General features: G+C 46.8%; 1 protein-coding gene across 2 annotated transcripts in view; it reads left to right on the forward strand.

Annotated features, from left to right (window-relative positions):
* tmem132e (transmembrane protein 132E) overlaps nucleotides 1–12432 on the forward strand; it is a 258574-nt gene that overhangs the window by 155111 nt on the left and 91031 nt on the right. The window contains exons 1-2 of one of the 2 annotated variants that reach the window (XM_030360178.1): nucleotides 1286–1869; nucleotides 2687–3668. In XM_030360178.1, coding sequence (XP_030216038.1) covers nucleotides 1791–1869; nucleotides 2687–3668 — 1061 coding nt within the window. In that variant the 5' untranslated portion in view covers nucleotides 1286–1790. Of the gene's footprint in view, nucleotides 1–1285; nucleotides 1870–2686; nucleotides 3669–12432 lie in introns of those variants that run through there. The other variant, XM_030360179.1, reaches the window with a different exon arrangement.

Consider the following 12432-nt stretch of genomic DNA (forward strand, 5'->3'; position numbering starts at 1 on the left):
AACACGCGTTCTTTCCTAGTGTGGAATGTTTTCAAGTCTCTGGCTTCGTCTTTTGTCCCGAATGTTTGCCATTGAGGTTGTTGCGTAGGGGAGGGGGGGGGGGGGGGGGGGGTCACACACACACACACACACACACACACACACACACACACACACACACACACACACACACACACACACTCCATTCCTCTCCCTTTTATTATCGGAATTCCAGCCACATGTGAAGAAGAGAGCCAGTCCAAAGCTACCCTCCCCCTCTCCTCTCTTCTCCTCCCCCTCTCCTCCCTCCTTTTCATTCTCATGGATTTCTGGGGGGCTGAGACAGACACGGAGGAGGAGGAGGAGGAGGCAGAGGTGGAGAAGGCAGAGAGAGCTAGGCTAATTCATCAATAATCTTTACCTAATCCACCCTCACACACACAAACACACAGGAACACACACACACACACACACACACACACACGCGCAAAACACACAGTGTGTGCGCTCACACATTCACATGAAAACACACACAAACGCATCATCCTTCTTTTCTTTCACTTTACGCCTGAAGGCATTCAAGGAATACATCCTCCCCCATCTCACTTCTCTCTCTCACACACACACGCACAATACCAAAAACAGGGAGGGAGCTAGACACACACAACCACAGGCAGACAGATAGAGAGACACAGAGAAACACACTTGCATAAACCACGAAGCAGACACACATGAAAGGATAGCAGTGAGAAATAACTCTGCAGCCTGATTCATCCTAGCCCTGAACGTGTTCAGGCAGTCTTGTGGAGGTGTGGGTGTGGTTGAGTGTGTAGGTTTGAGTGACTGTGTGTTTGTGTGTGTGTTTTAAAGAAGTTTGAGTGTTTGTCTGTGTGTGTTGGGCTGCATGGGGTTGTGAGTGTGTGTGTGTGTGTGTGTGTGTGTGCGTGTGTGGCTGCATTGGGTTGGTTGCATGTGTGTGTGTGTGGAGCTGTCTATCTCTCCCAGTGTGTTGTCGGGTATGTGTGTGTGTCTGTTCCCAGTGTAAGAGGAGTCCTCAATGGGGGCCGTATACCTTGGCTGTGTCCGGCAGCTAGAAGCTAAAGCAATGATTACAGGCTACAGCTAGGCTAGGTGTGGCCACACAGGGGGAGGCGTCAGTGGCTTTTGTCTACTGCTCCCGTGCAGCCCACCAACGGGGAGAGAGGGGGGGGGGAGAGGAGGGTTAGGGAGAGAGGGGGGGGGGGGGGGAGAGGCAGAGGCAGAGGGGCGAGGCAGAGAAGTAGGAGGGGGAGGTCTTTGCAAGCCTGCCTGCCTGCCAGTGTCAGTCTGTCCCGGAGCTACAGGAACTCACACACACTCACTCTCACCCACGCACACACGCAGGTCTGAGAGGACCATGAGATAGCTGCAGCACTGAGCACTGAACCCACGCTTGAACCGGCGCAAGGAGCTAAATCTTTCCCCCCCCCTCCCCCCCGCCAGCCCGCCCCGGAGGAAGGGGAGTACAAAAGCGATTGCGGAACACAACCTGGAGGGAGTGTAGCGGAGGTCTTTGTAGCCGGGAATCTACAGCCACTGATGGAATTGTCATGCGGCTGCCTTTACCCCCACGGAGTCCCGGATTCACTTTTGTCTCTGCTCCGTGTTTCAATGGATACAATGTTCCGGAAGGGAGGGGAGAGCACAACTTTTGAAGAAGTCTTTTTCCTCACTTTACTTTTTGATATTTGATTCTTCTGTGTTTCTGCTTCTGTGATTAAATTTTTTTTGAAGTGAAAGGGAGAAACTTCAATGATACAACCATTTGGAATATGGGACTTTTTATCAATGATTTGGGCTGTTGGAACCGGCAAACATATTTTTGTCTTCAGTTTTGGGTAATTTTCACAAGTATGTCACCTTCATTTAATCTTTCTTTTTTAATGTTTCATGTTCTCCCTTGTTTTGAGCCGTGGGAGTATCCACACTCCCCCAGGCTCAGCCATTCATTATAATGTTTGGTGGTATATTGTGCTGTGTTTATATATCTACACTGTGTGCCAATCAAGGGTTTCTGTTTTGTTTTGACGCTTGTAAGACGTGTATTCAAATCAAAGGGGGGACCCAAGTGGCGTCGTATACTTCTTGTACAACCTGATCAATTGCAGACGCTTTCTTATTGAACAGGTTAATAGCAGCTGGAGTCTGCTTGTGGCCACGTTCAGGCTGAACGTCATCGGTTTTTCCAGGCAACTTGTAGATACCCGCAACACGTCCCTTGTCATAGCACAACCTTTTGACACTTGTCACGTCCCGGACAGTTATGAGCTGATTAGTGTGTGTCCTGACCTTATGTTCCACCCCACCTCCTCTTTCCCTCCGTGTCCAAATGAGAAAAGTTGACCTATGTGTGCCTCTTATTCATCTCCCGTTCCGCCTCTGTCCTTTTGTCTGTCTCTCTCTCTCTTTCTCTCTCTCTCTCTCTCTCTCTCTCTCTCTCTCTCTCTCTCTCTCTCTCTCTCTCTCTCTCTCTCTCTCTCTCTCTCTCTGTGTCTCTGTCTCTCTCTCCATAACATGTTTCAGTATGCCCATACATATTCAGATTTTACTTATTTATCGGGGTTCACCGGCTTTACAACGGTGTACATTTTAATGCTTAAACATGTGAGGGTGTGAAGTCTGCGACCTCAGACCTCTCTAACCCTTGTCTTCTCCTTTCCCCCCTAAGCGCTTGCAGGTAGAATCTCGCCCACCAACTCTGATGCCCTCCTCAGCTCCTCCGTGGCAACGGCCAACCCCTCCCCACCGAACGTCTACCTCCCGGTCACCTTCAAGCTGTCCAACGCCCAGCTGGCCTTCTTCCTCCAAGAGGTCCAGAGCACTGGACCCGTCTTCGGTGGCGGTGCAGGCGGCGGTCGGACCGGCGGCGGCGCGAGCCCTCCCCAGAACGGGGGCCACCCGCTGCAGCGCTCGGAGAGCTTCGTGGTCTTCCAGACCAAGGACCTCCCGGCCATCAACATAACCTTCGGGCCGTTCTCCCGGGACCAGGCCCTCTCCAAGGAGCTCCTTCAGCCGGCCAGCCCGCTGGACATCCCGGGGCAGCTGACGGTCAACTGGAAGGTGCGGGCGTTCATCGTCCAGGCCAGGGTGTTCTCCAACAACCCCACGGTGCAGGTGTTCTTCTACATCGCCGGGCGCGACTGGGACGACTTCAAGGCCCAGGACCGGCTGCCCTGCGTGCGGCTCCATGCCTTCCGGGACGTGCGCGAGATCAAGACCTCCTGCCGCATGAAGGGGAACCTGGCCCAGTGCCTGGCCCAGCTGGACCTGCCGCCGGCCTGGTTCAACGCCCACATGGCCCCGCTGGGCCGGAGGAAAGGCTCCAACGAGGGGCTCCTGGACGGACTCACCAGCGAGACCCTGCAGGCAGAGCTTTACTACACCTTGCACGAGCCCAACGCGGAGGGGGAGTGCATGGAGGGCCTGGGCCACCGGGGTGGCTCCAGGGGGGAGCCTCTGTCACAGCACCCCCTGCTGCGCATCGGCAGCATCAGCCTCTACCAGGCCAGCCAGGAGCAGCAGCTGGTGGATAAGCAGCTGGACAAGAACATGTTCCTCAGGCTGCCCGAGAAGCCCCTGATGCCCGGCGAGACCCTCACCATCTTCCTCTACCTGATGCCCAACGCCACCATCGAGCAGTTCTCCCTCAAGTAAGTCCCCTTAAAGTATTGGGTCACGGTTTCTGATCTGGTTTGAGTGTTTTTCAGACCTTTACATCCTATTCTTCCTGATGTCCTCTTAAAGGTTGCGCTTAAACTAGACATTCGCTGCATAACTTCTAAAGACATGGTTGAAAGGGTTTTTAATGATCTGTCACATGATATGTGACGATTAGCTTAAACACAGCACGCATAGCAAATGGACGTCTCCACTGCGTCATTTACTCTGTGTCAATCGCTGCCACCTGTTCTTAACTGCACCCCTTTGTCTCATCCCCATTCCACACTGGCACCTGTTATGCTCTATGTACTGCTAATATGGATAATGTAATCCAGAAGATGCAACTTGTGAGATGTATCACAAAGATATGAGATGAAAGGGCTGTTGCTCTCATTAAGATTACATTGTAAACATTGATAATGCTGCAGCACTAATCAGTACAATCATCTAAAATTACTTTGGATGTTAATTTGCCAACAGAGGCCACAGAATGAGGACTAAACTTTATCGAAAGTCACTACGTAATCCTATTACTAAACCCACAGGAATAAGGTAATTCTGTGATATGATAAGTTATGGCAGTGTAGATGTCCATGTTATTTTCCCATCAAGGGAAATCCTGAGTTGTCAATGGATTCATGTCCAGCTGACTGCTCAGAAGGTAAATGTGGTTGTGATCTCACATTCTCTCCGAACACAGGTAGCCTTACGGCAGTAATTAAAGCGAGAAAGAGTCAGATTTTAAAGGTGATTTGGACTTATTAAAGTAGTGTCTTAATATACAGGGCAGGTGATTTTTTTCTCAGCATAATTAGTCAAACACAATGCTCGACTGTATAAAGTGGGGGCTGTCACGATGTTGCTTTGTATGAATACCGACAGCAAAATCCACTCTCTCGTGATCCACAACAAAAGGGATATTTGCATTGTGGCTTTCTATACAATTCCCACGCACAAACATTTGTATTGCAAGAAAGAGTTGAGGAATGTGTTGCACTTGGTAAACACGATGCTGTGAAAAAAATAATTTTCCATGGTGAGTGATTCTTTGTGCAACAGCGATCTAGAACTAGAGGCGTGTTTTTCGATAGACCCTCTAGAATTCACAAATCTCATTTTTTGATCAGATTGATTTTGGTCCCACCCTCCTGCCAACTACTGGGGTATATTTGGTATTAATTAACACGCTACCCCCAATACCCCTCATGGGTTGACCTAGTTCATTTGGAATTATAGCTGCAGGGGTTTCATTCGGTTCGCCTTGTCTTCTCTGGCTCATCTTTTCATGTCCTGTGTTGCCACTCTAATTATTTCTTACCTTAAAATACCGTTTTTTTTGGAGGATTTTAGGGGGTCGGAAGAAAGTGACAATATTTACTACCAACTGAGGTCGGATGATGAAACGCATGGCAAATATGAGCAGTGTAACGGTTACACCAACTTTTGTTCAATTAAGACATTTGTTGGAAACTTAATTAGCCTTCACTTTCGCTTTGAAGTCCTGACAGAGCTCCCTTTTTGAGTTAATCCAGACAAATGGCTGTTCCCTGCTGTCACCATGCAGGGCGAGCTCAGAAGACTTCTGCTGCTCAGGTTGTCAAGGGTATAAATCCACTCTAAATTCACTTCCAAGGCCTCCATGCGTTCTCCATATGAAACAGTATCTCTGCTCTGTGTTGATCCAGTAATAATATTACATAAGCGGTCCGGTTCCCTGTGTCCCTGCCCACTGATTTGACACAGTTTCACAATCTACGTGCAATGAAGTGTGTCACTTTCAATGTATGTATTTGTGTTTCCACTCAATAACGTATGACAAATGTAGTGTTATATATTTGGTTAGTAAATAGCAAGGCAATCACCAACATGGTCTCACAGGAATCCGTGAAATGACCACGGACGCCTAACTCAAAATCCGTGGAATCCTCACGGAAACCCGCCGATTTCCGTGATATGGCCACGGATTTTGCTCCAATGCAAGTTAATGACACTCATATTCCCTGGCACCAATCAAGTAATACTGGTCAGGTTATTTTTTCTTCTCTATTAGTTATTTGTGATTCATAGATGATTATACTTAGGGTGATATGCTAAATACCTCATGTAGGGGTCCACATGTAACATACATGGCCATGTATTTTATAGGGATAAGGACAGTATAATATCATTTCACATATTGCATTTCCTGCTGTCCTGACTCACAAAAAGAACCTTAGAAAACAATATTATTTCCTCCGGCACGAGCATTTGCTGCCTAGCAACCAGAATTGACCAGTACACACTATACCACAAGTCTTTACCTTTCCCCATAGCATCTGTTATTGTGATCACACGACAGATGTGATTGTAAGGGAGGTCAGCTACAGGCATAAGTAGGGCTCATTTAGTTCCTCTTGCATGGACGAATGGACGGATGGATGGACGGATGGGTGGACGGATTATGTGAAAGCAAAAGCCACAGTGTGCAGTCACAGGCTCTGTGACTTATTTGAATGTATTTTTGGAAGACTTTGGAAGTGTCCCACAAGCCTGTGTTTGCCGAAGGCTAGATAGATGACGCCTCTGTGTGTGCTTGAGAAAAACTTCACCGTTGCTCTTATGCTGCTTTTATTAGGGGCGTGTGCCATTATAAGAACATACGAGAAAAGGTTGGCTCAATCTTTTGATTATTACGGTTGTTTGAATGATACTTATGCAACATTGTGTCTTTGATATTGCGACAGTTGTTGTCAGGTAGGCCTCTCCCACTCACTAAATGACAGTTAGAAAACAACAAGAAGCGTTACGTATTCCATCCCTTTGTCCCACACACCTGTCTCATGGTTAATAAGGTGTGTTATCACCTTCGATAACAATTCTACATACGCTTTCAGGAATGTGCTTTAAAATTTCATGAGCCCGTGTCCAGGTGATAAAAAGCTAAATGTCAGTGCCAGGGTAAATACTGGGGGGCTTGCGATGGATTCACACATAAAGCAGGGCAATTTCTGGGCCATTTTGTTGCGTAGCTTTGAGCCACAGGGAATAAAAGAATGGGAAAACAAGAGGCTAATTTAAAGCTTCAGCGGCTGTTGGAAATAGCAAAGTAAGAGGAGGCAGTTAATTGGGGGTCATGTTTGGACCCCCAGTTTAGTTTTTCTTCCCAGAGTTCTTACTTTATTATTTTAAGGACGGTTTGGCTATGTGGGGTTCTTTCTCTTCACAGGTTCGGCCCCTTAGTTAGTTGAGTAGGAGTTATGTGGGTTATGTCTTTCTAATTATCTCAAGCGTATGAATTGAAATATCTAGGCTACATCATTTCAGATGGCTAAAATGACGTGTTTCAAACGCAGGGATGTGCTCCAAATGAGCTATTTATAGCACCTCTGTCATAACGGTAACTAAAAGTTACTCGGCAACAATACAAATGCAAAACAGTGCATTCATTTCCTCTCGTAGAAGTAATTAGTTGAACGCTCACAGCACTACTTCAGCGCTGCACGCTCTCGAAAACAATTGAGCAAAGCCGATCTTCTCATGATTTTCCCCCTGCCCCCACTGACAAAAGTGTGCCAGTTTTACAGTGATTCGACATTTCTACACCCTACCAGCCATTCCCTTTATTGCAGTCCAGAACTTCCCAGTTAATAGAGAACTACAGGGTGTAGCAGCACCATAGAAGTATGGTGTACAGTACAAGACACGTGAAGTCACGGCTGAAGGCTGCTGTGTGACTGTATTTATGTCCCCTCCACCGACACCACCCCCCATAGATGACATTCCATTTATTATCAATTCCCTCACCCTCAGGAAGTGCAGGCATTTATCTGGGGCCTGCCACAGCAACATCTGCTCTCAAGGAGACTCTGCTTGAGTGGAGCTGTGTACGATCTAAGCTAGTCCCGGTGCCTTCTCCTCTTTCCCGGCTCTCGCTCCTTCGCACAACTCGCACAAAAGGCTGATTAAATTGTTGTTGTTTTTTTTGTGTTTTTTTTCGGAGGAAGCGCTCTGGAATTCATTTAGCGGAGAGATGATGCTCCAAAGCCACAAGGATTCCCCCTCCCCTCCGCTCCCGCTGTTATACGAGACGCCGGCTTTATTATACACCCCCTCTCTCTCCTTCCCTCCACCTCCCTCCTCCTTGTTCTCCCTTTGAAACATTTAGCCGGTCACGTTAGTCATCTCCAGACCACCGCCTATCTCTCCTTAGCAGCCTAAGGCGTGCTGCCTTCTTTTTCCGATGCTCTCACGGGGGGTGGAGCTGCTGCTGGTGTTAGGGGTGGAGGTGGTGGTGGTGGTGTTGGGGTGCAGGCGTTGAGGATGATAAAACAGGAGGGTTAAAAAGAGACAGGGCTAGGAGTATATGGCTGCTCCGCCTCTCACTGGGGTTTGAATTCAATGCTTCTGGAAGCCGACTGCCGACTGTCTGTCAAGGGAGGGTGATTAAAGATGGAACAAGGAGCGTCTTTTAAGATGAATCAGAGGCCCAGAACAGGACGAGTTCCTGCGACAAAAAAGAAAAAACTGCGCGCATACACGCAAGCATGTGCACGCACGCACACGCACGCACGCGCACACACACAGAAATACACGTCCGCACACAAACACACGCACAGAGAAACACAAACACACACACGCACGCACACACACATACGCAAAGAAACTATCTCTCTACCACTTCCCTCCTATGAGTCGTTCCATCCCTTTTAGTCTCAGCCTTTCAACATTGAGGATCTTGACTTGAGAGTACCGAGGATGGAGAGACAGAGATAGGAAGGGGAGAGAGAGAGAGAATGTGGGGGGAGAGTACACCATGGGCTGAGCATGGACACTTGTGGAACCTCTCAGGTTTTTTTTCGTCCGGCCGTGTCTATGCGACGCTGTCAGGAAACATGTACTTGAAGGGAGAGACGTATATGCGTGGCACGCGCGCCTGTCGATCTTGCGACGGGACGGCGCCGAAAATTTCTCCCAGTTGCCATGGCAATGCGATTACAAGATGCATTGCAGCATTAATAGACGCCGAAGAATAAGGAGATAACTCTTCTAACGCATCCATAGTTATCAAGGTCCATGAAGGTCTTCGGAACACACAAAAGCCATTGACACACACACACACACACACACACACACACACACACACACACACACACACACACACACACACACACACACACACTTATTGCAATGATTCTTGCAGATCTTTCGCACTACTCGGGGAGGAATCGCTGTCTCACATCAAACCATATCTCAAACGAGGAGCCCAGTCCCTCTGGGCGACTATGGCTCTTGCGATGGTCTCCTGCCTGCTGCACTGTTTCACAGTGCAGGGTCCCAACCGTACAGCCATGCAGTATTCACATGCCCTGACTCCAAATGAAGGGCTAACACAGAGAGATAGAGAGAGAGAGAGCAAGGCATTGGGGATGGTGACCCACATTCTGCAGCAGAAGGCTTATACCCTGGCAAATAATTACACATGTTAGTCCGGGACCGGGTACCACAATACAACTTCATGACCTTTGTCTGCTCTCTGTAACAACCCCTGCCCCTCCTCTCTCACACACACACACACACACACACACACACACTGAGAGACACACACACACACTGAGAGACGCACACACACACACACTGAGAGACACACAGACACACACTGAGAGTCACACACACTCCTCAGCTTCAACAGTATCAACTCTCCACCCGCCCTGTCTCCCCTATCAACTGATGATGTCAACCTTACACCTTTCTTCTTCTCTCTCTCTCTTTCAGTTGCCCTCTCTCACCCCTTTCTCTTTCTCGTTCCACATCTCTCTCTCACTCTCTTCAGGTCTCTTTCTTTCTTGCTTCCTACCTTCATCTCTCTCTTTCTTCATGTCTCTCTTTCTCACTTAATTTCTCTCTTTCTCACTCCCTATCTTCATCTCTCTCTCTCTCTCTCTCTCTCTCTCTCTCTCTCTCTCTCTCTCTCTCTCTCTCTCTCTCTCTCTCTCTCTCTCTCTCTAATATCTCTCCCTTCATCTCTCTCTCCAAATCCTTTGTCCATTCGCCGCCGGTGCACCCTTTTGATGACCACCACTGCTTTTCATGACAAACGTCACTCATCCCCACACACATGAATATGTGCACGCATTCAGATCGCATGTCTTCAGAAGTCATATCCCCCCCATCCACCTCCCCCTCCACCTTGGCACGACTCATTGTGAGATGCAGAGTGAGACAGGGAGAGAGACAGCCAGGAACGGAGGTAGACGTGATCCTCAGCCCTCGTAGAGAGCGTCAAATCTGTGTGTGTGTGTGTGCGTGTGAGCTGGTTTCAGCACCCAATCCTCACTAAAAAAAAAATCCATGTTCACATGAAGAATATCCTTTGCATCCATCTATCTTTTCCTCTATCAATCTTTTTACCTCCATCTATCCTTTTCACTCTCTTGTCCTTCTTCAGCATCTATCTTCCCCTGTCCTCGCCCCTGCTTGACTAATTATGAGAAACTTTAAGCTATCTCGGTTCAGGAGACGTACAGAGAAGTATTTATCATTGTGAGCTTCACTGTGTGTGCATTTCCTTTTCAAGGCCCTTAGCACGAGCTATGTAAGGGAGCATATGTGCCAAGATTTTAATGAAATGGCCCATTCTGCACAGTTTTTATGGTGCCAAAGAAAGCTGCGTATCTCAGCGTACTGCATGAGACAAAAGTCAGCCTTTTATGCTATTTTTATGCAGGTTTATTTATTATTATCAGAGCTGTGCCCATGCTGAGGTAGTTCAACTATTAAGTGTGAACAAGCAAGCCCAATTATTTTGCTTGACCACAACGTCGGAGGGGTAATTCTAGAGCCTGGGAAATATCGGAAAGTTTCATTTTAGGCCTACCCAGTCCCACATATCCATAAAAGCAATTTTTGTGAAAGTCCCATTGTTTTTTCATGAGATTATGTTACATCCTATTGTGCAAAAGACCACTGGGCAGGTTTAAGCCATCCTTTTCAAAGAGGACAATGTAAAAAGGAGGAAAAAACATCAGTCATTGCTAAGCCGCGATGACATCAAGCTAAGCTGTTTTTTTGGAACATATGAAAAATTAAACCCTATTAGCTTTTGACCTCATCAGAGCCTCACCAGACCATGCATAGTTGATGTCCAATTATTTCCCAAATCTATATTTTAACACAGTAGATAGTTTGCTCTCAGTCCTGCTTGCTTTTAATGCAGGAATCACCTATCCTCTAAGAATCTCTTGTGAACAAATGCAGTGGAAGATCTGTATCTACAAGTACCTTCCACATACATCAACATCAGACTCCTGTGTGCCCATAATTCCCCCGCTGTCACAGTCCGTGCTCATCACTCGCCGACGAGAAAGAGTGTGCATCGACACAAATACAGAAAAAAATAATGATTTCTTCTTTTGTTTAATTGCGTGTGTTCATCAGCACTCGATCGTTCGGTCAGCTCTATTAGCCCCGCCTCGATGCCCACGTACCGCGAACAAACGGTCAAGAACAATTGAAAAGGGAACCAAAGATTGGGTTTCCCATGGAGCTGTGGCTGGATGATGATGCTAAAGATTGCCCACAGCGCCGATAGAGATTTCTTCGGGAGCGCTAGCGTCAGGCCCATCTGTGTTGTGCACAGTCTGATGTGCAGCCGACTGATGCTACATGACAGTCCCTCCGAAACAAGCAAGTCTCCCATCACTACGGTCGAATCACAAAAGACGGAGGGAAAAAAAGAAAGAGGAGACTGTGCTCGGTGAAGACCTGGGCCTTATTGTTCTCCTGTCTCAGGGGACCGGGCTTGATGAAAAGAAAAGCCACCGAGAATCCACAAATGGCACAAGTTTCAATATCTGGCATTTTATGTGTATGATATATATATACATTTTATATCTTATATCTTTTATCTCTTATTTTTCATTTTGAAGCATTGCGATTTCGATAAGAAAATGATATTGTGCAGTCCTAACACACATACACACGTATATACATACAGACTGCTGAGCTGCACAGAGAGGTTTAGTGTGACGAGTGATTCTCGGTGCCTTTATCAGTTGCTCCTCAGAATCTAAGGCGCTGATTACTTCAAATTCAAGCAGGAGATCCTTTGCTGAATAAATCATGTATACTTCTGAATGTAGCTTGTATCTTCTGGCGATCACTTTCATCTTACCATCGGATTTGGATTGAACTCCCGATGACATTTGCTGTCAAGTCTGGACACAAAGATATATTGACCTATCTCTCTTTAACACTGTAACACTTTACAATAAGGGTACAATAATTAACCATGAATATAGATTAGTTAATAGGCATTGTTATATAGAAAACGCATAGGGGTTAGGGTTAACCCTAAAACTACTAAATAATTAATCAATTAAAATCTTTATTAACATGCTGCTCACCATAACATTAGTTAACATGAACAGCATTAGAAATCATTAAATTTAACACCATTAGTAAACGAATACAAGACCATTGGTATATGGTTAATTAATTGTTTGCTAGTGTGTGTGTGTATCTACATACAAACGCCACCTAGCACTTTCTTCCCTTTTTTCTCAAAGCCTTAAGTGTCTTCTAATCATAAACTCAAGGATTTCGAAGGATAAGTCTTCTTTTTTTCTCCCCCCTGCCAACTTTTCTATCCTGGGGGACCTTCTTGTTTTCACTAAGGGCCATAAATTAGTCAAGTTTAAGCAAATTTGCCGTCTATACCCACTAATACCTCCTTTTCTAGTTATTTTGTGTTTGTGTGGTCTCAGCCTATAGTTGATA

This window comes from Gadus morhua, chromosome 7 (genome assembly GCF_902167405.1).
Source record: "Gadus morhua chromosome 7, gadMor3.0, whole genome shotgun sequence".
NCBI classification, from domain to species: domain Eukaryota; kingdom Metazoa; phylum Chordata; class Actinopteri; order Gadiformes; family Gadidae; genus Gadus; species Gadus morhua.